Genomic DNA, 26,186 nt, shown 5'->3' on the forward strand with positions numbered 1-26,186 from the left:
ATATGTTTATATATGTTTGATCTTCTCTGGTGTGAAAACAGTTGAAACTTTTATCATCTGTCTCTTTCACTTCCTTTTCTCTACATGTAAAACAAATGAAGCGTGAACACGAAGCTGAGCTGCTCTCACTGATACAATCATGTTTGTGTTCAACATGAATCCACATCAGGGTTCAGTTCAACTCTGTTAATTAAAAAAAAAAGATGAATGAAAATCTAACGAAACTATCAACCTTTTTTATTTTTTTTGAAGACTAAACATTTTACAGTCCAAGATTTTGAAGCAGACGATAAATCATCAGATGGTGAGATCAGATTTTTTGATTTATAACAAAATTATCAATAAAATTCAATAGCTGAAGTCAATTAAAGTCTCATTAGATAAAATATTACAGAATTTTATATGTTGCACAGTTTAAAAATCTCTGGTACTTACCGTCAACGATGAGTTTGGTTCCTCCACCAAATATCCTCCACAGTGATACAAAGTCATGAAGTGGCCGTACAAAAACCTCCTGCTCTGTGAACAAGCATCTACCCACTGACTATTCACTGTATTTACAGATAAAACACTAGAATTAATTAAATGTTTATTTACAGAACTCCTTTAAACAAAATCTGCATACATAAATATGTATCTACCTTTTTTAAAAAAAAGTTAATTTAGAGAGAAACAGTTCATTTACTTGTGTCATAAGTTGGTGATTTGGAAATCATTTTTCATGAATTGTACAGTAAAGCTGCTAAGGTAGAAATCCTCCAAAAAGTCAGATATGGGAATATAATAAAGAAATCATTATAAAATAATGAATACAATAAATAGTAAATTATATTTTTTCTCTATATGCCCTGTGGACAAATCCAGTCAAAAAACACTGCATCAAAAAAAGTGACACCATTTTAATCCAGATGTTCAAAATCCAATCCTGCAAAATCTATTTCCTTCTCTTCCACTGTGATGATATTTATTGTAAATCCAAGCAGCATTTCTCCTGATGTTGTGTCCCACGTCTCCTTCAGTCTGTTGAGAGCAGAGAAATCATTTCCATAGAGAGGAGGCTTTGCATCGTCAGCTGATCCTCCAGAGATCTGAGAAGGTTTATAGTCCTGTGAGTTCAACACTGCAGGACTCAGATCTGTCAGTGGACTCAGCAGAAACCACCATGACTCTCATCACCATCCTCATCTGGACTCTGGCCTGCTGCTGCATCAGAGGTCAGGATCATTACACGACCACAGAGTTAGAAAAGTTTGAGCTTGTTAAATGAGTTTGTTTTCTAAATTTCAGATTCATGTGACACTGACATCTTTTATTCAAACTGTTTTTTTATTTCCAGGATCAAGTGCCGATCACTCCGTGACTCAGTCTCCAGGGTCAAAGGTCGTCAGTGTGGGGCAGACGGTCTCTCTGAGCTGCACAACCAGTGCAGGAGTTGATGATGATCTCAGTTGGTACCTGCTGAAACCTGGACAGGCTCCTCAGATGCTGTTTTATAAAATAAGTACTCGTGAATCTGCTCCGAGTCATTTCAGCAGCAGTGGATCTGAACCTCAGTTTACTCTGACAATCAGTGGAATTCGGTCTGAAGATGCAGGAGACTATTACTGTATGGGAGCCTATAGTGGCGGAGTGAACACACAGTGATACAACGTCGTACAAAAACCTCCTTCAGTCGCTGCACAGACAGTTTGTTGCTGCAGCTGTGAGTTTCTGCAGCAGACTGTGACATGGTCGACTGCTTCACTGAACTCACTGCACTGTTTTCCCCACAACCTTTATCTTTAGACTGATTAATTCTCTTTTAACCACTGTTTCCAGCACATACATATACAGTACATAACTTTTCCACACTACAAAGTGGAGGTGAAAGTCACATTTATTTCAGCTTTTTTTCCTCCAGGATGTTCAACCACAATAGTGATTCATTTTAAAAGACTCCACACTGACAAAAGTCATACAATTACATAAAACATGATGGTATGACATGTTTATTTCTCTTGCAATGTAATAGAAACAGTGTTTCACTGGGAAAGATGTGAAATCACAAAGGATTCACCATAGCGGTGACATGTAAATGAACCAGATTTACAGTAAATCACGTTGGATATGTCTCTGAAGGAAGAATTCACATAGACTCACATATAGATTATTCAGCTGCACTTCTATTATGAATATATATATACTCTATCATTGTTTAAGATGACACATAGTTTGGAGGGAACAAATGCTGAACTGAGATCCAATAACTTTCAATCCCTGCTTTCTTCTTTCAGCCGTCTGTGAATGTTTCAGTATTATAAATCCAACAGCAGCAGGGTGGTAAAATAAATCTGGAAACAAGGTCATTTTAAGACAATTGATGCGTGAGTTCAGAACTGATAGAGATTGTCAGCAGGGGGCACCATGCACCTGTTAATGAGGACAAAGCCTGATATTCAGTGTAAATCCAAGCAGCATTTCTCCTGATGTCGTGTCCCACGTCTCCTTCAGTCTGTTGAGAGCAGAGAAATCATTTCCATAGAGAGGAGGCTTTGCATCGTCAGCTGATCCTCCAGAGATCTGAGAAGGTTTATAGTCCTGTGAGTTCAACACTGCAGGACTCAGATCTGTCAGTGGACTCAGCAGAAACCACCATGACTCTCATCACCATCCTCATCTGGACTCTGGCCTGCTGTTTTACAGGTTCAGTCTCTCAGCAACGTTTCAAACACGATGTTTTACCTTTTCTCTCATTTCTTCCTGCTGATTAATGAATGGTTTGTTTTTGTCTGCAGGTTGCAGTGCTCAGGTGACGGTGACTCAACAACCTCCACTAGTGACAAATACTCCAGGATCCACCGTCTCCATCACCTGTAAAACCAACCAGGCTGTTTACAGATATTCTGATGGCCCATATGCTATGTTCTGGTATCAACAGAAATCTGGACAGGCTCCAAAGCTCTTAATAAAACTTGTAAACCAACGTGAATCAACAACACCGTCTCGATTCAGTGGCAGTGGAAGCAGCTCTGACTTCAGTTTGACCATCAGTGGAGTTCAGGCTGAAGATGCAGCAGTTTATTACTGTCAGTCTGTCTATAGTGGTGGCGTGTTCACACGGTGATTTAGAGCCGTACAAAAACCTCCTTCATTCAGGCTGAAGATGCAGAAGTTTATTACTGTCAGAGCCTACATGAAATAGACGGTGCCTTGGTGTTCACACGGTGATTTGTGGTGGTACAAAAACCTCCCTCAGACTGCAGAGACTCTGACACAGACCAGTGAACACACAGCTGACACTCACCTCACCAAACAGTAGCTATATGTCCATTAATGTGTGCATTGTGTATTTTATCTTATTTCTCTGTCTGTTCCAGTGGAAAAAAGTTGAGACTAACATTGTTATGATGTCCAAAATCCAAGATTTCCCCTAATCTTTACTGGCAGAAATATGAAAAAACTAATGTTAACCAACCTCTTTCTTTTCGCCTCATGAATATAGTATTTATATGTAGACCACTTGACCATGGCCTGCCGACCTGTTACAGACATGTAGAGCAAAAATCACATGTCTTTGTTGTTATCCACTCCTCTCCATCAGAGTCATACAACCATGAAGGTCAAAGTCCTCATTCCTTGTCTTATTCCTTATTTCCGCGTTTGTTTTTGAGGAAGCTGGTTTCAGCCACTGCGGAAGGAAGGGAAAGCTGCAGCAGACTACTGCTCAATATAAAAAAAAAAGACGTTGTACTTCCTGCCTCCAACTCTGCCTGTCTCGTGCTGTCTTCGCGTAACGGTCCGGTTCTTTACGCGCCGATCCTGGCGCCTGAAAAATGAACAACCAAAGGAGAAACGCTCTGAAAACCTGTCTCCAGCTGGCGTCTCAGCTTCTGTGGGTAAGTGAGACTTTACTAGTGTTTATATGTTCTCAGCTTGTTGTGTTTCCCTTTTAATCTCACACAAAATACGCATGCCAATTCATCATATAGCAATACATAGGCTAATACTGCTGGGCCTATACTATATTGTTTACAACAATGTTAAAATAGAGCTACTAGTGGTCGTTGAGATGTGTGTGTGTGTATTGGTTGCACTCAGAGAGGTCATGTGACGCATGTGCGCACTTGTTTTCTTTTTTTTTTGAGGAAATAGGATTATCAGTCTAAAGACGTGTGTTGTTTTTCAAACTTCATATCAAACTTGAAACCGTATTTTTAATGTGTTTATTTGTGAAGTTATAATGTCATTAAGAAACTTCAGACTTCAGGTTTAACCATCAGTTTTAAATCATTAAATATATTTTACTACCCTGGCTGGGTGTAAGTTTACAATATCCCTCATTTTGTTGCCTTGAGTTGGTTTGATTCCCATGACATGCACATCTATCATCTGTTTCAGGAGAGGTTTTTATGTTAACTGGCAAATAATTACTCCACAACTTTAACAATGGCAATTTTTTCCAAGAGATTTGCAGGTGATAAATAAACTGCATTGATGTAGAATTAACACCCTAGAAAAATGCAAGAGTATGCTTTATATATAAAGCATATACATGCAGCGCTTCATTGTAAGAGGCAGCTTGTTCTCAGTCTGTCAGTCAAAAAGTTTGTTATATACTACTTAAACACTTTTGCATTATCCTCACTAAGTTATAATTGTCACTGCCTCCTTTGCTTTTGAAAATGGGCCCTGGTGAGTTTAGTCTTTGTTCTTCCTTTGCCAGGTGATGGGGTTGGTGGTGGGGCTGAGTGGAGTCTACCTGCTGATGAAATACAGTTACAGCAGCTTATTCTTTTCTCACGCCTACATCACCATGCCGGCTATCCTCGTTCTGGTCAGCGCTGGTTTCCTTGTGGTCAGCGGATGCCTTGGCACATTGCTGAGCCTCAAAGACTCCACCTTTCTGCAGGGACTGGTAAGGCTATTGGTGATTGTGTGTATGCATGAGGATCTATGCACTGTATGTATTAAAGTGTGCTCTTCTCCAGTTTGTTTATCTACTAGTTGTGGTCTTTTGTCTGGAAAGTTCGGCCTCCGCGTTGGCTTATTTCCACTCCACAAAGGTACAATGAAAGTCCAGCTGCACTGATCTTTACTCATTTATGGTAGATGTCTCTTCTGACTTGTGTTTTTTTTTTTTTTTAAGTTGGATTCAGAGATAACGTCCCTCAGTGAAGTGTTTCAAAATTACACAGGGAGCAGCCAGGACCTCAACTCTGAAGCTGTGGATGCCACACAAGAGGAGGTGAGTGCTCACTCATGTTAACTGAGTTTTAGAGGAATCCACAACAACATATTAAAGACTTTAAGTAGTAAAAAATATAAAAACAAACACCAACATCTACAGCTGAGTGTTAAAGCCTTAGAGCACACTTCCTGTAACAATATCTGTTTTTAAAAGAGGAAATCCCCCCAATTTATCTTTGCATTTTTCCATCTGCGTACACTAATTTAAAATTTAAATAGCACAATAAGTGTGGTGGTTACATCCTGCAGCCATCCTGTAACAGACCATATTGGCTAGGGTCAAGAAGACACCACTGGGTTTTATCTGAAAAAAATGAAAAAAGACCACCAAGAAAAGTGAAACAGACAAAGATACTTATTATAAACAGACAAAGCCATTGTAAAGACACGTAAAGCCACCACAAAGACAACAAAATGATCGTAAAGTGATATTTAAATTAAAGGGACAACGAGGAGTTTCTATTTGGTTATAAAAAAGTCTCACGTTAATGTGGATGAATCTACGCTACCCACACTTGTTAATGGGCCCATTTTCGATAAATATATCGTTTTGTCTCTATCGTTATTTTGTTATTATTAGTGGTGGCGGAAATGCTGGTCGAGCCGACCAGTGTTTCTTTACTTTCGGTTTTGTGGCGAGTCATGAGAATAACGCAGCCGAATCGCCGTTTATGGTCGGAACTACGACGGTATGTGATCGTCTTCGAACCTCTGACTTTAATTCTTGATGAATGAAAACATGAGTCCGTCTTGCGCCGGTCAAAGAATTTCACGGTGCGCGCGGAGGCTCATAAATGTAGTGTGAAAACGCTTCGCTTTTCCAAAACTCCTCGTTGTCCCTTTAAGGAAAAAACAGGAAAAGATTGTGCCTGTAATGACTGATACGCACATTTCCTGGAGATAAAGATTTCCATTGTGTTATATTAATAAATAGTGAGTAGACTGAGCATGTTGTGTTTTGATCCCTGTTAGTTGCAGTGCTGTGGTATCCATGACTACAGGGACTGGCTCCAAACCTCCTGGTTTAACAGTACTGGAGGACTCAGCGTCCCTCAGAGCTGCTGCAACTCTTCGTTCCCCTCCTGCACCGGCAGCGTGGAGCAGCCGTGGCAGCTTTACCCACAGGTAGCCTACACATCCTGGTAAACCCAGCAGCACTCACACACACACACACACACACACACACACACACACAACAAACCTCCATCCTCTCTGATTTTCTGTTTCTGTGCTCATGTCTCTCTGTTTCAGGGCTGCCAGGTGGAGCTGGAGGTGGCTTTACACTTTGTACTGAGTTTTATTATCTGGTGCTTCCCAGTGGTTTTTCTAGTGGAGGTGTGAAACTTTTCTGTCTTTTATTCTTTATAAACGCAACATATACACTAACTGAAAAAAGAAACACCGACTAACTTTTGCTATACTGGATTGAAACTCCTGAAAGTTGAAATAATATTAATTTGGCTTTAAAGCTATGGTCTACGTTTTGAAAGAGGATGAGAAAAATTTGAAAAAAGCACCTCTCACACACCCCCGCCCCTCCCCTCTGAGCTCGTATGGCCCGCCCCTCGGGACCTCCTCGCTACACGCCTCCCCCCCCTCCCCTCACAGAGCAGAGCGGAGCAGGCAACAAGCCTGCTGCCTGCAGAAACCAAACGCGGCTTTGAATGCGGAGTAAAATGTCATATTCACAGTCACAACTTCCACAATAAAACCAAAGATTACCTGTTCAACATAAACTCAGCACCACCGCTGCAGCCTGGGTCTCTCTGCACCGCGGCACCACGGGGCTCCAGGCCCCGACTCTTCCTGCTCCTCTTCCCCAGACACAGGACCCTGTCCTGGGTCACCCAGCGCCAAGAGTCTCCCTGTAGCATGAGGCTGTGCTCGGCGCTAGCCCACTAATACCGCCTCGTTACCGGCAGCTGGTGCACAGCGGCGGCATCGGGGCTGGCGCCGCCGCTGTGCACCAGCTGCCGGTAACGAGGCGGTGCCAGTACCGTCGTCGCCGTCCCCGGCAACGGGACCGCGGCGACCAATGGTACGAGCAGCGCCGCCATTAGCAACCATTAGCACAGCCTCATGCTACAGGGAGACTCCTCGCGCTGGGTGACCGGACACAGGGTGCTGTCTCTGGGGGAGAGGAGCAGGAAGACCGGGGCCTGGAGCTCCGTGGTGCCGCAGTGCAGAGACCCGCTCAGGCTGCGGCTGGAAGCGGCTGTGTGTCGGGGAGAGGATCAGGGAGACTCGACGCGGCACCGGTACTAGTAATACGGGCAGCAACACATTCTGTGCTTCTGTACTGTGCTTCTCTGAATCCTAGTGGGGCTTTTTTTCGGCAGACCGACCGGGGGTGGAGGGCAGCAGGTGCTGAATTGGTGGGTTCATGTGTCTGTGGCTGAGCAGCTCAGAGCGGTTACAACTACTTATAGTTTCTAAGCGGAGGCGGTGGGGACGAGGCGGGTCGAGGAGGAGCAGGCGAGACGAGGGGATAGGATGGAGGGTACGAGCCAGTGGGAGCCGGACGGGGCGCGCGGCGCCCATTGGTCAATTTCTATGCAGGCCCACGGCTGATAGACTGAATGGATTTTTTTGGTTCTTTTTGCTATTTATATTGTGTATATCGGACCACAGGACCATAATCGCTGTATAAACCATGTTAATAATAATTACCAATGCTCCAAATCGTAGACCATAGCTTTAATCAAGCTATATAGCTATAAAAGGGTTGTTAATAGTCTTTAATCTTTAGAAAAAGAGTAATATGGACAATTATTACACACATGCTTTCATGGGTGTTCAATTGTTTCATACAGATATATCTGTTTTAGAAGTGAATTATTATTTAATATGGCAGCTAACAAGAACCATCTTCTCCTTTCCTTTCTTCCTGTAGTTTGTTGTGTTTCTGACGGTGGCACAGCTGATGCGGGACCGGCCGTTAATGGAATATCGCATATTGGACAAAAACTAAAGACATATGGGACAGGACTGCTGCACTTTGCACAAATACTATGATATTATATTATAGTTTTATTGTTGGACCTCAATTTCTCTTTCGCTACGATACTCCTGCACACTGCAAAACATGCAACATCAAAGTGGTGAAAGTTGTTGTGCACAGTCATGCTGTTGTGTTGTCGATGACTGGATCATCTGACACCAGAAAGAAGATTACGATGACTCAGCTGAATTGTCCTAAAAGGACAAACAATTGCAACTTATAATTGTCTTTGATTTGATGACATCATAGCGCAGGCCTATTTCACATATTCCAGTATAATTACTAAACAAATCAATGTGATTTGATGATGTATTATTTGGGAAGTCTTTATGGATTTTTTCCGGTGTCGTGTTAGCATTAATTCAAAGTAAAATTATAGGAGAGAGGAAGCTGAGCCACTTTTCATATTCAGGGTCACTGCATCAAGGCAATTATAGTTTTGTTGCTAACTTATATTTCAGGATGTTGTGAATTCCTACAAACAAACAGAATGAGTGTATAACTGTTTGATATAATAATATAGCATGTCCAAAAAAAGTGGTCTTGTGGCACAGCTTACGCGTGTAAGTTTATTTTAGTTTAATTTAATTCGGTCTTTGCTTGACACAGCACCTAATTGTGCAATAGAAGCCACCCCTCCATCTCTCACCTCCCCCTTTACTCAATATTCAACCTGTCCAGGTTGCAGGGAAACACAAACTGCTGGGACTGGGACCTCCTGCTGAGCCACCAACTCACTGAGCTTTGGGGAGTTTTGCATTTACATTGAATCTCTCATCTTTCTTTCTGAAAGTAAAGCTTGGCTTACCATAAATAACTTTACCTCTTCTCAAGAACATACTTAGTGTAGGCCCTATACATAAAAATACAGAATCTGGATTTAATAATTTGGACATAGCCTATAGACAGCCAAAATACACCCATAAAGTGTATTGGGGCAGTCACAGGTGGCTCAACTTACCCTTGGCCAAGTGGCTCAGCTTACCCTACAGCTACCATATTGACTTTCTTGGTCCCCACAGCTAAAATGGTGCACTTACATTCTTGGCTTACTTCCTCATGTTGTAGCTCATACATAGGCTACCACAACTGAGGTATAAAACAAATTTATAATTATCTCTTTTGGTCTAAACACTCATTCACTCACTCAATTCTCATGAAACCACGATCAACTGAATTCACTTTTGAGAGTATAAAATATTTTTCTTTGGGGGGGACATAAATGTGTAACCACTTTACTCAAGTGGTTCTTACCTTTACAGACTCCATGAAATGCTGCCTTCCTCCTAAATATTTAATTATTTTTCTTATGGTTTCCTAACAACAAGTAAAGGGGTGGATGGCTCAACTTGCCCCTATGCTCAACTTACCACAGTCTCTCCCCTATCTGTTATAGTTATACTTTTCACTGAGATGTTGATTAAACGTAAATTGATTCGTATTACTTCATGGAGGCTGTTGTTTTGTAGTGTTATTGTAGCCTACTGGACTGCTCTAGTTTGAGCTAGGTGCTGCCGTGCTGCTCCTAAATGAACTGTTGACATGGCAGTTGACCTCAGTCGGCGGCTCCACTGCAGAGGCGTGGCCGGCGCCGGGCGCATGTGTGGGCGTGGCGCGATTCTGCACGTAGCAGCTCCTTCCTCTGTTTCCCCCACTACGTGAGGTCGATCGACTTGGAGGGAACGGAGCGTCGCCTAGAAGAAAGACCAAAAAAAAAAAAAAAAAAGAGGGAGAAGAAAGCAAAAACACCAACCACCCCTCCAAAAAAGCTGGTAAGACTTAAAAAAGAAAATGCTGACAGACGTCGTTGTTGTGGTTGTGTCTCTAACCGTTACCCGCTGCTGCTGCTGTGTGGCCGTTGTTCGTCCGTTTGGTTTGGTTTGGTTTGGCGGTTGACTGGCGTGTCGCTGCGGCCCGTGATGTAGCCGTTGGGTCGTTACCTAGCTGCGGCTAACGTTAGCCTCGGTTAGCCTCCGCCGCGGCCTGTTAGCCGTTAGCAGGCCGCTGTGGTTTGGTTTAGACGCCGGGACGGTGGAGACGCGTTGAACTGACGCTCTCTAAAATAGGGCCACGGTGCTGGACGTGAGCTAGCCGACCGCACACCGCCACGTAAACGTAGTATATCCTCATAATGTTGTGGTTTGTGTTCATTGGTTTCTGGTTTAGGTTAAAAATTGGTTGTAACGTTACTGTGTCGTTTTTTTTTCAATGGAGCCTGGTGGTCATACATGTTGTTTACTCACCTCATCGGATGGAATGAGCATGGCAGCAGCTAGCTAATGCTAATAATGCTAGCCAGGCCGATACACGTTTCCTATGAAGCTACTCATGAACTGATGTGTTCGTAGCTGGTAAATTTAACATAAAAACACATGCACTAGTATTTCAAATTGTTCTTATTGGGATTTCAATGCGATATAGTGAGAGGGAAAACAGAAAATGTGGAGAAATAAGGAGAGCAATCAATCAAAACTGACATGGAAAACCAAAAAGCACAATATGAATACCATACATGGATACAATGTCTTCTGTGTGCATCACATACATTCATGCATACAAGTTTCTTGCCTCGGTTTGTTGCATTTTCAGTACCCCAACCCATATACAAGTAGATGCAAAATAATCGACAAGAGAGAGAAGGGGGTGGAGGCTAGAGATGTGGAGAACTACTGATTTTAGGTGTCTGCATAAAATTCATTTGTGAAATAGTCTGAAAATACTGTACATGCTAACCTATTTACAGAGCCCTAGCCTCAAATCAGGGCTCCAGATTTTGCCCCCAAAATTTAAGACAACGCAAGTGAATTTTTCATCTACTTTCACATGTGCAACCAGTACATTTTACTTTTTTTTCTTCTTTTTTTTTTACATGGGTGAAATGTGGAAGGGATGACTCAGAGAAGCTATAATCTGTCATTACAGGTGGCAGGCCAATGTGTGTGAGGATCATGAATGGAAAAGGAAATGTGAATATTTGCTTTGCAAGAGCTCCTAAAATTTTTAAGTGAGGGGCCACTTTGCTCCTAGTAAAAAGTTATTCTGTAGTCCTGCAAATGCACTAGTAACATGGGCTACATGGTAATACCACACAGGACCCACTTTGACGCCCTCACTGGACACTGTATTAAAAACAAGCTCGTTAGACTGGGTTTCAACTGGGAGCAGTGGTGCTCATCACATAATAAAGTAGCACCATTAAAATGATGCATCACAACAACATTACTAACATTTAGTCTTTTCCCAAAATTCAAGACATAATCAGATAAGGTTTTTTCATTCTATCATGGTCATCCAGATCCAGGTTGCTTTACATGTATAAATTGAAATTATTAGTATATTCTACTTTGGCATTATGGAAATATCATCAACACTGTATCATCCTTAAAGTTTTTTCTTTTTTTACATCCAACCCTACATACCATAAGAGAGTTCACCTTTTGTAATGGTCTTGGCTAAAGAAAGGTCAAAACAAACAGATGAGATAATTCAGTGTTGGCTGTTCAGTTACATGTGCATCAGCTACCTGCACATCTGGCTTAATAGAGAACAAGATGATTAACAACACTTTATCCAAGCACGATACACAGCAGCATGCAGGGAGTTATGTAAGCTAAATGATGCAAAGTGACAACCGAAGAAAGGAGCTGCTCTCATTAGCAATATGGTTGGAGTTTTCTACATAAGTCTAACAATACAAAATGTTGTCGGACTTTACATGCATCAGATGTTTGTCCAGATTTATTGTCTTTGTGTCATGTCCTTCAGACAAGATCTTCAATTTGATCAATGCTACATTGATTAAGTTGTTTTCTTTTCTTTTTGTCATCCCCATCCAGCCTCAGGAGCAGTGAAGTGTCTTCATGGCAGTTCGTCGAGGACACATTAAGTACTTGAAAGTGAGTATCAGATCCCAGCTCCTGTTTTAAAACCAGTGCGTGACTGTATAAAATATTTTTTGGTGAGGATCCAGACGAGGAGTTGGAAAGCCCACGTCCCGTCACATGGCAGGAAATGTCACGACTGTGCAGCTCTTTAGCTGGAACTAATGATTTTTTAATGCTGTACAAGTGAGATGGCATTAAGAGAAATCGCAGAAAACACGCACTCTGGCTCCCACCAGTTTTGTCCATGTCGACTGGTTAACACAGGACTCTCATTCATCCTCTCGGGCGGCGTATCTTAAACCACCAGAATACACAATCACAACCTTTCTCTTGCATGAATGGACCTCTGTCAGGTTTGACCGCTGGACTGGTTCCCATTTCAAGCCTGATTCCATTTCAGCCACCAGCAAATGTGTCCAGTCCACCACCACCATGACACTCACTGCCGAACAGAGAGTGGAAACACGTTGTTTAAAGGACAAATCCAGGCAAATTCAACCCGGGGCTCTAGTTTCCTAATATTTTAGGTCTAAAAGAATGAATCTGAAGATTTTCTTTTGAATGTCTCCTGTTATGCAGTAGTTGTGTCTGTCCCTGCATCGCCACAGCAGCGTATAATGGGAGCGGACTGATCTTAGGCTGTTTTTTTGACAGACAACGTTAGATGGCTTCAAACATACACAGAGGAGTTTGTTTACCTTAAGAAAGAGGACATGTTTGTAAGCGGAGCTGTAATACAAAGTCTCAAGCGACTAGAGACTAGACTTTGTATTATAGCTCATATGACGTCTGTGAAAAAAAATAGCTTTTTTGTGGGATGTAAACAGCCTAAGATCGGTCCGCTCCCATTACACTACTGCACAACAGGGGATATTAAAGAGAAAATCCTCAGATTCATTCTGTTTGACTTAAAATATTAGGAAACTAGAACCCCAGGTTGAATTTGCCTGGAATTGTCCTTTAAACATACTATTAAGTGACACTGTTATTTACATCGTTATCTAAACTCACCCCAGATCTTTTTAGAGTGGTTATCAGTCTTGATCGCATGTGACATGTGATTGAGGTAATCTGGGGACTTACCTACTTTGCAAATGCAAACCTTCAGTGTGCAGCCTTTATATTGCATGTCATTGTTTATACATCAGCTTGGCTTAGTGTAAACCGCCACATTGAGACCAGTTTGCATTTGAAATCTAGTCACATGCTTGTATAATACTTGTCATTATGTGACTCTATACCTTTTGACCCCTTCTTTTTCACTCTGAGGTATTGAAAACTGTGATCACGCTGTTCTCAACCAAAACGTTCTAGGAATAATCTAAAAGTCACTGCTGCACATTTTCTGCTACTGTGTGTGAAGAGAGGGCAGGTTTGTTTTAAAGGTTATGCTTCAAGGTTAGTGGCACAATGGAAAAGAAAAAGAGAAAATGCTACGTTGTCCTATTTCTTGTGGCATTACATTCATTGTTGATTGGATGAATGAATGAAAGAGCCCAAAAAAACAACAGTGTGTCTGTCTCTGAGTGTTTGAGCAAGCAAGAGAGCGACAAAGCCTGATTGTTGTTGTTAATGAATAACAATACATGGCTCATGCTCTTCATCCTCGTATCAACATTACGTCCCTCAGCACATATGTTTCCTGACGTGCAGGAGTTAATAATCATCCCTGGCTCTTCCAGTTGGTTGAAAGTTGTGCTTGTCATGTAGTAGCCACAAACAGATCTATTTTTTTAAGTCTAGAGATGTGGGGGAAAAAAACCATAAACTATTTTTTTTCAGTACACACGCCCTCGTTGTGATTTATTCCCACTGTGCGCTCTAGTTTTTGTGTTGCTGTATCCATCCTCTGTGATGTAATGAGGTTGTTCGAGGTAGCCGGGTGGAGGCGAGGTCAGTGATGCCTGAAGAGTAAAAAATGATGGGACGTATGTGGAGCACTGATTGTTCTCCTTTTTGCGACTTTGTGCTGCTGGCGGTAATTTCATTTGATTCAATTGATCTTCTTTGGCATCTGTTTTTGCATCGTGTTGTGTTCATTTAGCTTTTTGGTTTTTTTTGTCCCAGCTTTAGCTCTGCATACTCTGCGTGCTTACCTCGTTTTGTGTTTTTCTTCGGCCCACCTGGCTGACTTGCAGGAGGTGTATGACATGTCAAACGGTTATGAAGACCACATGGGAGGGGACGAGGCGAAGGACGCCAAGACCAACCTGATCGTGAACTACCTGCCTCAGAGCATGACGCAGGACGAGCTGCGGAGCCTCTTCAGCAGCATCGGGGAGGTGGAGTCGGCCAAGCTGATCCGAGACAAAGTCGCAGGTATGCTACGCTCTGAAGCGATAAGACCTGAGACAGACCTGATCGACGCTTAAACGCAAGATTGTGTTTGAAATGGCAGGGACTTCCTGTTACAAGAGTTTGGCCTCTCACTCATTCACATATTAGCTGCTCTTTACTCTCAGGAGTTTTCTGCCTTCAGTGATTTTTTTATAATGTAACTTTTGTTTGAAATTGATCAAATTGATTGATTTTTCCTGCTTGAGTTGGGTTAGCACTTTGCTCAAAGCTTTTTCACCACCATAGACTTGATTTGTTTATTCCAAGCAGCCCAGCCCTGTTTGACTGTAGACGGTTTCTTTGTTTGTTTGTTTAGACTAGCATGCAATGTTAAGATTTGTTTTTGTTTTTACATATTTATTTGTTTGTTTGCAGCTTTTTTTGAACTATACAACGTTTTTTTGTTTTATTTTATTGTTTTCCTTTTTTTTTCTCTAGGCCACAGTTTAGGGTACGGATTTGTTAACTATCTTAACCCTAGTGATGCAGACAGAGCTATCAGTACACTGAATGGACTAAGGCTACAGTCCAAAACTATCAAGGTAACGTGCAATAAGGTGTTCTACAATTCTCAAACCAAAGATGTCATGTCATATAACTCTCCTGTGGCTCCTGTGCTGTCCGCTAACTAGCTAGTACATGTCAGCCCGAGGAAGTGATACTGCTGCTTTTACAGCTCACTTACTGCCCTATCTGACATGTCTGTTGAGTTTGACTTTAATTTTACTTATTTCATTTGACGCATTCTGTCAGAGTCAATGTATTTTGTGTATTTAATTCCTTAAAGTACCTTTTTGAGTAGTTTTTATTTCATTTTTTTGTTGCTGTAAAGTCTTTATGCTTCTCACTTTGCTCAATATTTGCTCAGACAGAAAACTTTAAAACTAGTTTGGTAGCATTTTGTTTTTAGAATATGTTTTGTGTTTTTCTTTTAATAGAGACTAAAACTGTTCATAATAAATAGATGATGAGATGATTATTGATTTTATATTTAGTCCAAAAATGTTTTAAATGTCATTAGTGAGATAGATTTGAGTGCTTGTTGTACTTTTTTGTGACTTTTCTTTAAAAGTTCATGTGTGTCTGAGGTGTAATTAAGGGTTTGTCGCTTCCTGTTACCAGGTTTCATACGCACGGCCCAGCTCTGATACAATAAAGGATGCCAACCTCTATATCAGCGGTCTGCCAAAGGCCATGACCCAGAAGGACGTGGAGGACATGTTCTCGCGTTTTGGACGCATTATTAACTCCCGGGTACTTGTTGATCAGGGTACAGGTACGACAGGTGAATGACTTCCTTGTTTTTTAAAATACCTTCACCCACACATAGTGCCTCTGTGTTTGTAAAAGAGAACAGAGCAGCTGTTTGTTGTAAAATGCTGTCATCTCAGGCGGTCACCAGCGTTTCTCCCGTTCCCTAGGCGTGTCCCGCGGTGTGGCTTTTATCCGCTTCGACAAGCGGGCGGAAGCAGAGGAAGCCGTCAAAAGCCTGAACGGCCAGAAGCCCCCGGGGGCCTCCGAGCCCATCACGGTGAAGTTTGCCGCCAACCCAAACCAGGCGAAGAACACGCAGCTCATTTCCCAGCTCTACCACAACCAATCCCGTCGCTTCGGAGGGCCGTTGCATCACCAGGCGCAGCGGTTTAGGTGAGGCGCGGTATGATGTGAATGAATGCAGATGTATTAACTGTGTATAACACCTTTTTGTGAAATAATAAAAAAGGAAAAAACTCCACTCCTCCAGGTTTTCTCCCATGGGCGTCGACCACATGGGCGGGATGGGCGGCGTCAGCGTTCCCGGGAACTCCACCTCCGGCTGGTGCATCTTCATCTACAACCTGGGCCAGGACGCCGACGAGAGCATCCTGTGGCAGATGTTCGGCCCGTTCGGCGCCGTCACCAACGTCAAGGTGATCCGAGACTTCAACACCAACAAGTGCAAGGGCTTCGGCTTCGTTACCATGACAAACTACGAGGAGGCGGCCATGGCCATCGCCAGCCTGAACGGCTACCGGCTCGGAGACAAGATACTGCAAGTGTCCTTTAAGACCAGCAAGGGCCACAAGTAGAGAGAGAGCTGGACAATCGGGTGTAGAGGAGAGGGAGAGGGAGACCACCTGCGCCAGGCTTTTATCTGAGAGAGCGAAATATTTGCAAAGTCTGGCACATCAGTTTGGGTTTTAGTGTATTCAGAGATAAATGAGATGTTCACTCTTCTGCACCTTTTGTACTTGTCTAAAAAAAGAGTGTTTAGACTGATTTTTTTTTTTTCTTTGAATCTTTTGTCCTTATGCTTGGGGCTTGAGAACACTTGTAGTTTTAATTTGTAGGGAGAGGATGTAGAGGGCAAAATCCCAAGACACCCCCATGTCAAGATGATGTTTTGAAAATTATCTAAAAAAAAAAAAGAAAAAGCTAAAATACTGTCCGTTATATGTTGCATGTGTAAATGTGAGGACTAGGTAAAGGAGAAGCGGTGCACTGAATAGACAGAGTGTTAAGTCCTGGAAGTTGTCCTTCTGAGTGTCGACATTTCAGTTGATGATTCAGGCTAAAGAAGATGAAGAACAAAACATTTTGCCAGGAGCCAGTGGTTGTTCGATTTATTTTGTTTTGTTTTGTTTTGAAAGCAGTGCTTTGTCCTGGATCCTCATCATAAGTAGAAATAGATGCCTTAAATGATCATCCAGCGGACACACCGATCTACAAATACCACTCACTGTCAATCTAAGAGAAGAGCACTTTTAACCAATCTGTTTTAGGTTACTATGAATATCAGTCTTTTCAATGTTTATCTATGGATTTTTTTTTTTTTGGCTCTCCCTCCAACCAGGTTAACAGTTTTAAACACGATGAGTTCTGGAGGGAAATGTCTGTTTTTTGTTTTGTTATCCCTGTGTAAAGGGTCTTTTTTTTTTTTCTAAGTTGTATTTAAAGAGTCCTGTTGAAAATCATCCCCAGTCAACGAGTAGGGAATTAAGAAGGACCAAAGACAGGGAGAGATTTGATCTTATAACCCCAGAGGAGTTTTTCTGAGCAGACTTACAAGGAGAATTTACTTTTTTTGTTTGTTTCTTTTGGATTTATTTTGCTTTTGTTCTTTTGATTTGTTTTTGTTTGAAGAGGTACTAAGGCTACACCTGATGCCGACAGAGCAACATCACTCAGGCTCAGTTTGCCTTCTTGTTTTGTTTTTTTCCTTTATTTCATTTTGAATTACTTTGTTATCCTTTTGTTTGGATTTTCTTTCTTTTCTTTCTAGAGGCTTAGATTTTTATTTGTTACGATGTAAGTTACAAACTTGTTTTAACGAGTGCTTATCTCAAGTTTGGAGAGACATTAATGGCCTTTGTTAACGATTTCAGTTTAGTTTTACTTTCTTTTCTTCCTTTTTGTTTTTGGTTGTTTCACTTTGAACATAAACCATTAAATTTTATTTCTTTTTGCCGAACGTTTTGTTTGCTTTGTTTCTTTTTTGATTTAACCTTTTAAGATTTGATTTGCAGTTTTGTTATATTATTTTTCTAGTAGTAGCGCTGATGAAAGCTCCCTGGTCAAGCAAGCAAAAAAGAAAACGATAAAAAAAAAGAAAAACAGGCTGGTACACATTGTTTCTACTGGATGGCTTTTAACAAGACTAAACCTTTAGAAAGATGAACAACACATGGACCAATGTTAGCTGAGATGAGGTGGTTTAACTGTCCACAGACTCCTGAGGGAAGGCGATGGTCCTGCAGACATTTCATCAGGCTACAGCACTGAGCTATCCAGATAAGTATAAACCAGTGAAGAGTATAATGAGATTAGCACAGTGAAAATAATATACACGGTCACTTTAGGAACAATATTGTTTTTCCAGCTGTTGCGATTTGATTGTCAGGATTTATTTATTATCTGCTTGTTGATGCCTGGCCTGTTGGGTGCTGGGAGCGTCTGATAACACTGCAAAAACAAACAAACAAAAAAACAACAGTTCTCATGAAGATTTAGGCTTTTAGACCCAAACCCAGAGCTCTGATTTCATATTGTTTGTCTTTGTTTGATTTTTTACTGTTCAGTAGTGAGAACTTTGTTTACGTTACAGTGAAACACTCTCTCATATCGTCCGTTTTAGAAAAGATCACTGACGTATCACCGCTCAATTTTTTAATTTTTTCTCTAGTGATGATAAATTGTCTTGACTTTCTTCTTCTTCTACATGGTGATTGAGAGGTGGAGCACTGGCATCGGTACTGTAATTGATTAATTAACCTGACCACAGATTGGACAGAGGAAGCAGTCCACGATAGAAGGTAGCCGGCATTAGGGATTTTTTGGGTACAGTACCTGCTCACACTTTTTAGGATTCACTTTTAAACAAAACACACAACAACAATTCCCCTCCCCCCACAGCAATAATTCACCTGACATTTCATATTTGACCTATTTAATCTCTGAAAAGGAATATTTCCATCACAAGCTCCAGCTTTTGGTCTTAAAAGTGCTATTTTTTGGGATTTTAGTATTTCCTTTGTTTCCTTAACTTTGTGCAATACTTTGTGACTTGCAAGACGATAGGAATTTGTTGTAGTCTTGGACTGTCGTCTTTTTTTTGATAATTTCTTTTTTTCTACTCACGTTGTTGTGTTTACTGCTTAGTTTTCTCTGCAGTCTAGTTTGATTTGCATGAAAGATGCAAGTGAATTTGTTTTAGGGGCAGTTGATAAACTGCATTCCGCCTTAATTTATAAATGGAAATGTGGTGTATTTTACATCAGGAGGCGCAAGTATTTATTTGACAATGTATGTGGTCATACTTGTTACTTATTGGAGTGTTTTTAATGGATTGATTTTTTTGTTTTTGTTTTCTTGGTTCTGAACGGACACTACGTTGAAGTCCATTAAATGTCCTCTAACATTGGATCATTTCAATAAAAACATGGTGCAATAGCAGTGTTGTAAAATGACTATATAAACTATTTTACCCATCAGCAGCAGCAGGTAGATGCAGAAATGAAGTTATTACCTTTTGAGACCAGACGGTGGCGACATGGCTCCACATTTCACATCTAACCATTGTTGGTGCCATCAATACTAAAATAACCAAAATGTAAAAAATGGTGTGTTGAAGCTGAGATGAAAGGTGAGGCACATTTTGAAGTTAAAATCTTGTTGTTAGGTTGAACATCCAACCCGTTTTTAGGGAACCATATCTGAGCAGTGAGCGACATTTTTGACCGTAACTCAATATGCTAATGATACGTATAATACACGTGAAAACAGTGATGACAGTATATCCAAACTGTAATCATAATTTAGTCATTTAATTTGGGGCGTTGCCAGACACTATGGAGGCCCCAGGCAAGAGACACACACCACTGCCACCCACCCGCCATGGCCACAAACATTAACCGTTAATTAATCCAAAGCTAATGATATTTCAATTTTGTAGTAACAATGCTTCATGTTGACAGAAATTTCAAGGAGATATAAAGGTGCATCTCAATAAATTAGAATATCATGTAAAAGTCAATTTCCAGTAGTTCAAGTCAAATAGCCCCCACCAAGTATTGAGTGCATATAGATGGACATACTTTTCAGAAGGCCAACATTTCCATGTTAAAAATGCTTTTGTCATATTCACATTGTTTGAGATACTGAATTTTAGGTCATAAGTCATAATCATTACAATTAAAAGAAATTAAATGAATAAACTTTTCTATGATACTCTAATTTATTGAGATGCACCTGTATAATATGTTCCCTTTCAACATACAGATTATTAACGGTTTGGACAGAACAAGCTGATCTACTGACGTTGGTATCAATGTTAGGATTTAATAACCAATGCATTATTGCTAATGGGAGAAAGTAACTTATTAATTGGGTTTGCTAGCACTAACTTATTGTATGCTAACAATGTGCATACTATGTCACTGATATGGACCAATGTCAGCCGTCTCAGTTTGGGGCCGTAGGCGATTTTCTTGGTTGCCTGCCCTATTGCAACGCCTCTGAGTTGGACATGTGCATTCATTTCATTTTAGGTGCAGCCCAATACTTTTTGTGTGAGTAGTGTTTTTATGAATCGGAACAGCTTCAGGTTCAGATCAGGACTATTAGCTATCATTACCATTTGAAGAGAGACACTCTACACATAGCTGATCATTTAGATTTTTCTGTTCACCCTCTCCTTCTAAACCTTTTTTTGATGTTGTTGTTTTGAAAACAAACTCATGAACAGGATTTTTCAACACAGTAGGTTTTTATTAGAAAAACATCAACACAAAATTCAAAGCATAACGTATAAAAACACAAGTCATCATCTTGAGAGTGGTTTCGCTCTCTGCTCTCTTTGCTATGTAATTGTTGCTTTAATGTCTATCCATAAGTACCTTGTCTCACACAGATACAGACTGACTGACCTCGACAAACAAATGAATTTATACCCCTGAACTACCACTTCCTGTTGTTTGCTGTCAAGTCTTTCAGGTTCTCAGCATCATCACTGAGCTCAGGTTAAGGCAACTCAAAACCTGCAATCAAATTCATTAGGACAGGCCAACTATGAGCGTCTGTGTGTCGCCACTGACTGATAAACACCAGAGCTTCATCTCATCTCATCGCAACACTTCATCGTTTCTGCAAAATGCATTTGGGCAAAAACCAGTGTCTGTATGAGATTTAGGTCGTGTGTGACCTCACGACTCCTCCTCCGCGATCCAGTCAAACATTGCGTGGGGCCGCACAGGAAACATCAAGTAATGGAGTTTTTAGTTCTTGGCATGGCACAGGCAAAACCAACTTAAGCCGTTTAACCCTGACACCACAATAATCTCATTAACGATGAATCCCTAACTGGATTTTTTTTTTCAGGCCGTCTGATAACGGTCCCAGAGGTGAATCGATGTGCTTCAGAAGGCAGTTTTTCCTTTGCTGTTGTGTGTGTCTGTGTCAGACTTGGCAGAGGTTGTAGCAGGCCACCGGCCTCTCCAGCACGTTCTCTCCGTCCACCTCAAACACATAATCGCAGCGGTGCGCGATCAGAGGAGCATCAGACATCGCCACACTCTGATTACCAAAGGAGATGACCGTGTCTCTCTGTGAAGAGGAAACAAAACAGCAGTTAGTTATGATAATGAAAGGTATCCACAAAAACAGGGTGAAAAAATAAACCAAGCCTGATTAGGTTTGCTTGAAGATGTGTAAAGTTCCCATATCTTTTTGTTTTTCTATGTTTTATTTGAGATGTTGATGCATATGTGGTTTTAAGATTCAAAAACCATCTCTATGTTGTTAAAAATCTTCCCTCCCAAGCTCTAAAAACAACAGGTCAATGAGCCAATCAGAAGAGAGGAGGCTCAGAGCCTGTCTTCTGATTGGCTGATGGTTTTCTGAGTTATTGTGACATCACAAAGTCACAGAAGAACTGACACCTCGTTTTAAGGCCCAGTTTCTAAATAACGCAAACTCGTGCACACTCTGAGCATTTTGATACTTTCAATGCAGAGCCTAGATCTGCTTTATCTTACAATACTTGGACATTTCACATTTTACATTATGGGATCTTTAACATTTTATTTAGATTTCACACAAATTTGCACTTTGACATTTTGAACTAAGAGAAGAAGCAGCTCACCCTTTTGGGGCCACCTCCGTTGTTGGCTGGGGGCGTGGTGGCAGCAGCTGCAGCGGCCGCAGCTGCTTTCTCAAAGTCCTTCTTGCATAAATGAGCCATGATCCCAGCGGCCAAAGCATCACCGAGAACATTGATCATCGTCCGGAAGCGATCGCTGAGAAAGAAAGAGACAAAATAAATAAATAAATAATCTTTCACCTTTTGTCCCGACAGGCCGCCCCCCAGTGATAATGAATATTAGTATGATAATAGGTTTTAGTGGAACTCACAGAACCCAATCGATGGCGACGATCAATGAGATGTCAGCAGGAGGTAACCCCACAGAGGTCAGGACAATCACCATGGTAACCAGACCAGCCTGAGGTATCCCGGCTGCCCCGATGCTGGCTGCTGTTGCCGTGATACTGATGGGACAAAAAGGCCAAGAGGTGAGAAAATATAAAACATAATCAGTTTAACGCCAAAAGCTCATTATGAGACGACGGTGAGTGAGTTTGTTCTTACCTGATTGTGACCAACTGGCCAAAGTCCAAGTCGTACTCATTGACTTGAGCGATAAAGATGGCCGCCACCGCCTCGTACAGAGCTGTCCCGTCCATGTTGATGGTGGCTCCCACTGGCAGCACGAAGCGAGCGATCTGCCGGTCCACGCCACAGTTCTCCAGGAGACACTTCATGGTGATTGGCAACGTCGCTGAGCTGCAGACGGAGAAGACAAAAGGATGAGGAGGGAGGAGAGGACGTATAGGCTACTCACTGGACGGACTCGGCCACGTCTTCATGGCTGAAATGATAAAACACCTTGTGACTCTCACCTGGACGATGTAGCCAATGCGATGACGAGAGCCTGCAGCAGCCCTCTGATGTAAGGGAAGGGGTTTTTGCGGGTGAAGAAGAAGAAGAAGGCGGGCAGCAGGATGAGGCCGTGCACAAACAGTCCAGACAGGACCGTGATGAAGTACATGCCCAGCTTCTCCCCCAGGTGGGCTGGATCATGCATGTCCAGGATCTTCCCGGCCACGAGGAACACAATACCGAAGGGGAAATACCTGCGGAGAGGAGAGAGGAAGGCCCGACTGATTACTTTTGGCCCACTGCCCCTGCTCAAATTTTGAACTTTTTAGATTATTATTATTTTCCCGCCACCTACTTTAAAAATAGCCATATGGATGATCAGTAATTTCATGCACAATAAACAATAGTTTTATTGGTAACCCTTTAATTGACCTAATTACGTGATAATGTCAAGAAATAGCCTAGAAATAACCGTCAATTTCATAGTAATGTCATGTTTTTCATAAAGGCGAAAGATTGCACATGCTTTTCATGCTTTACATTTTTTGGGAAAGGCCAGAATTTTTTGCCATGAAGTCCTTGCAATTGTCAGTTACAATCAATTATTTCTGGATCTGTTTATACGCAATCAATTGTTATTTATTGGCTGTATTTCTCGACATTACTATGAAACTGACCGTTATTTCTTGGCTATTTCATGACATTATCACGTAATTAGTGGCCTGTAATTTAAAGGGTTATCGTGTTAGGTGTTATTAATTTTCAGAATTACTTTGAGTGTTTGCACAATTATGCTATAGGCATATTTATTTAACGCACTGCAACATGTTTAGTTTTGGACCCTCCACCCAGATTGATTTTTGGCCCTTCACTGAGAAGGATTTGGGCCCTCCTGCTGTAGTGTGTGACTGTGTTGGGAGGGTCACAGTCTTGTTGCAATGAAGCAGCAGTGCACCAACAAAAGCAGCAAACAAGACATTCATGATTTTAAAAAGTCGCCTTCACTTTGCTTATTGCACCTCGAGGACAGATGCAGTGGGTTTTGTTGAGAGCTACGCCTGCACACACAGCCAGGTACAGTATAAGATGTGTTTTTTTTCTCCATGCCTGGTGTGGAAGAACTTGACTGGCTTGAACCCAATCCAAACGCCGTTGGGATTAACAGGAGTCCGACTGTCTGCAGTCGCCTGACAGCGGCGGCCAACCTCGCTAATGCTCCTATGGCTGAATGCCAGCAAATCCCCACGGCACAGGCTCCATGAGCGTGGAGGCTGTTATGTCAGTTAATGAACGCCCATGACTTTGAAAGGGGATATTGTAAAAACAAAGTCACATGTGTGTGTGTTATGTCCTGGTGGCTGCAATGTTTTTTGTTTTGTTTTCAGGTGTCTGTTTGCACTGTATGTTCCTACTCACCCATTCAAATAATGTGTGTTTGTTATACAGTTATTTAATAAATAAATCAGCTCCATTCACACACACGTAATCTGGGAGTCAGCGCCTGAGAGAAGCAGCTAGGACACTTAAGACACCTGTGACTGAGGTGTGGTGGTGTTAGGATGTATTTTTAGATGTAATCCAGCTCTGCTGCGTAAACTTTGAGTACTCTGTCTTTTTCTGGATGTACATATGTGTATTTGTGTGCATGTGTGTGAGAGAGAGAGAAAGTGCAGCCTTACCACATAGCTGCGTTAATGATCTTCATGACGCATTCATTTATGCACTGGCACACGTTGACCAGCGGAGCTCCACGTTCTCCCATCTTCCCCAGCAACAGACCTGGGAACAGATCGGACATCCACGTGTGTTTGTTGTTAGTCGTCACCGTTCTTTTTTCTTTTTGACAAATCATTTACTAATGACTGACCAAATTGTTTTGAAAACTAATTTTCCCCCATTAATAAATCTGAAACAGTGATACAAAGTAAGTCATTGTACTGACTTAATTAATATTTAATAACATGATGATTATTCATTATTAATAGGTCCCCCTTAGATTAAAATAAAACCCACTACATTGTACCCTATTAGCTATAACTGTAAAGTGCTGCTAATACACTATAATGCAGATTTAACATCAGATACAGGAGCAACTTGTCTGCACTTAATTTTGAAATTATAAACATGTTTATCTGCCATTGCCCTTTAATTAAACATAATGAGCTTATCGCCTTGTATGAAAAACAATTAGCTTGTTATGTATTGAAAACTTTACTAAAACAGCCATTTTTAATGTAGTAAAGAATACCATGTTGCAGATAAACAACTGGCAGGGGGTATTCTTCACAACCTGGCAACCTCAGAGTTGTAATAGCCTCTAGCAGCTATAAAGCCTTCACAGAGGCTGAGTTATTATAAAGTATAGCACTATAGGCGTTGTATAAATAAAGCAGAGATGTGTGACGGTCTCTCTTACCCATGGTAGCTGAGAAGATGACGATGCCCAGCACGTTCATGCCTTTGCTCGTACTGGGAACGATCTTGTACTTGATGTCGGGTGCAGGCGTGATCTCCAGGAAGACCGGGTGGCCCAGCTGAGGGTTGTGGTAGTCGGGCATGACATACACATAGTTGGCCTGAGACCCCGCTTCATTAGCGGTTTGCACAATAGGTACCAAATCCGTCCGGTACTGGAGATGGAGGAAAGACAAGAGTTAATAACGTGCACGATGGATAAACGAGCGTTATTTTACAATCCATGAAGAATGAGTTTCCTCTTCTTGTCTCAGCCACTCACCTGCTGAAATGTTGCTTCAATCAGGTTGGATGGGATCATGTTTCTGTAAAAGAAAGAAAAAACTGTATATTAATCATCAACAGTATTTCAAGTAAGTCACTGCTGTTTTTTGTCTTCATTATGAGGGTTAAATGCATTCCTTAGGTAGGTGATGAAGGCCAATGAAAGCTCCACGTGTTGCCAGATTCAACAATGAAACAAACTTCATACCTCAATTATTCAAAACCAGTAGAGACAGGAAGTCTTTTGTCTCTTTAATTGTGAATTAAAAGTTTCCTAACGCTCTCTGCTGATGAAAGCAGGTCTAAAATAAAACAAAAGCACCTGAACTGCGGCTAAACCTCTCTTTTTACACGTCGATCATGCATACACTCCTTTCTTCTGGTACAACATGAACTAACTGCAGCATAATGTTTATGAGTGACTACGTAGGTGAACTCAACGAAAGCTGAGCTGAAACTGAAAGTGTCTAGAAGCTTTATAAAGTATTATAAATAAGAATATCATTGTACTTCATAAAGATTTTACATGTAAAACAAATAAACTTGTGAAATACAGTATACACTGAGCTGAATTAACTTCAACTTG

The 26,186-nt window shown here is 41.4% G+C and overlaps 3 protein-coding genes, 1 long non-coding RNA gene and 1 gene segment (V, D, J or C); 3 read left to right on the plus strand and 2 right to left on the minus strand.

Annotated features, from left to right (window-relative positions):
* LOC146963383 (Ig kappa chain V-III region MOPC 63-like) overlaps positions 1–26,186 on the minus strand; it is a 30,536-nt gene that overhangs the window by 576 nt on the left and 3,774 nt on the right. Inside the window, 1 exon segment of the V gene segment in view lies at positions 436–470. Within this exon segment, the coding sequence occupies positions 436–470 (35 nt within the window).
* LOC146963384 (uncharacterized) lies at positions 241–1,656 on the plus strand. The gene is made up of 3 exons (XR_015034757.1): positions 241–304; positions 1,020–1,214; positions 1,337–1,656. It is a non-coding gene; the product is annotated as an uncharacterized LOC146963384 (long non-coding RNA).
* Positions 3,723–8,770, plus strand: tspan37 (tetraspanin 37). Its single transcript, XM_085767917.1, has 7 exons — positions 3,723–3,875; positions 4,703–4,894; positions 4,968–5,042; positions 5,126–5,224; positions 6,199–6,351; positions 6,478–6,561; positions 8,120–8,770. The coding sequence occupies exons 1-7, from the start codon at positions 3,813–3,815 to the stop codon at positions 8,195–8,197; spliced, it is 744 nt and encodes a 247-aa protein (XP_085624043.1). The 5' UTR covers positions 3,723–3,812; the 3' UTR covers positions 8,198–8,770.
* elavl1a (ELAV like RNA binding protein 1a) lies at positions 9,872–19,380 on the plus strand. 4 transcript variants are annotated; one of them, XM_085767913.1, is made up of 7 exons: positions 9,872–9,999; positions 12,064–12,123; positions 14,250–14,430; positions 14,887–14,990; positions 15,571–15,733; positions 15,870–16,095; positions 16,193–19,380. In XM_085767913.1, exons 2-7 carry the CDS (start codon positions 12,088–12,090, stop codon positions 16,515–16,517), a joined length of 1,035 nt encoding a protein of 344 aa, XP_085624039.1. In that variant the 5' UTR covers positions 9,872–9,999; positions 12,064–12,087; the 3' UTR covers positions 16,518–19,380. The 4 variants fall into 4 exon arrangements, with proteins under 4 accessions (XP_085624039.1, XP_085624040.1, XP_085624038.1 ...); XM_085767914.1 differs by having other exon boundaries at positions 9,889–9,999; positions 15,571–15,724; XM_085767912.1 differs by having other exon boundaries at positions 9,907–9,999; positions 14,238–14,430; positions 15,571–15,724.
* On the minus strand, positions 20,680–25,648 carry LOC146963387 (excitatory amino acid transporter 5-like). Its single transcript, XM_085767910.1, has 8 exons — positions 25,599–25,648; positions 25,278–25,491; positions 24,541–24,640; positions 22,882–23,115; positions 22,571–22,765; positions 22,336–22,470; positions 22,067–22,220; positions 20,680–21,528 (listed from the first exon to the last, which is right to left on the minus strand). The coding sequence occupies exons 1-8, from the start codon at positions 25,635–25,637 to the stop codon at positions 21,382–21,384; spliced, it is 1,218 nt and encodes a 405-aa protein (XP_085624036.1). The 5' UTR covers positions 25,638–25,648; the 3' UTR covers positions 20,680–21,381.

This window comes from Trachurus japonicus, chromosome 22 (assembly GCF_045865225.1).
Source record: "Trachurus japonicus isolate A0001 chromosome 22, Traja_1.0".
Classification (NCBI taxonomy): domain Eukaryota; kingdom Metazoa; phylum Chordata; class Actinopteri; order Carangiformes; family Carangidae; genus Trachurus; species Trachurus japonicus.

What these genes read in the sequence shown, in the direction of transcription:
- elavl1a (XM_085767911.1), top strand. Translation starts at nt 12,088, where the DNA reads ATGGCAGTTCGTCGAGGACACATTAAGTACTTGAAA. An exon ending in GATCCGAGACAAAGTCGCAG is followed by an intron (nt 14,431 to 14,886) that starts GTATGCTACGCT and finishes TTTTTTCTCTAG; the next exon opens with GCCACAGTTTAGGGTACGGA. An exon ending in TCAGGGTACAGGTACGACAG is followed by an intron (nt 15,734 to 15,869) that starts GTGAATGACTTC and finishes CCCGTTCCCTAG; the next exon opens with GCGTGTCCCGCGGTGTGGCT.
- LOC146963387 (XM_085767910.1), bottom strand. Translation starts at nt 25,637, where the DNA reads ATGATCCCATCCAACCTGATTGAAGCAACATTTCAGCAG. An exon ending in ATCATTAACGCAGCTATGTG is followed by an intron (nt 23,116 to 24,540) that starts GTAAGGCTGCAC and finishes TCCTCTCCGCAG; the next exon opens with GTATTTCCCCTTCGGTATTG. An exon ending in ACGGAGGTGGCCCCAAAAGG is followed by an intron (nt 21,529 to 22,066) that starts GTGAGCTGCTTC and finishes TCCTCTTCACAG; the next exon opens with AGAGACACGGTCATCTCCTT.
- tspan37 (XM_085767917.1), top strand. Translation starts at nt 3,813, where the DNA reads ATGAACAACCAAAGGAGAAACGCTCTGAAAACCTGTCTCCAGCTGGCG. An exon ending in CTTATTTCCACTCCACAAAG is followed by an intron (nt 5,043 to 5,125) that starts GTACAATGAAAG and finishes TTTTTTTTTAAG; the next exon opens with TTGGATTCAGAGATAACGTC. An exon ending in CGTGGCAGCTTTACCCACAG is followed by an intron (nt 6,352 to 6,477) that starts GTAGCCTACACA and finishes TCTCTGTTTCAG; the next exon opens with GGCTGCCAGGTGGAGCTGGA.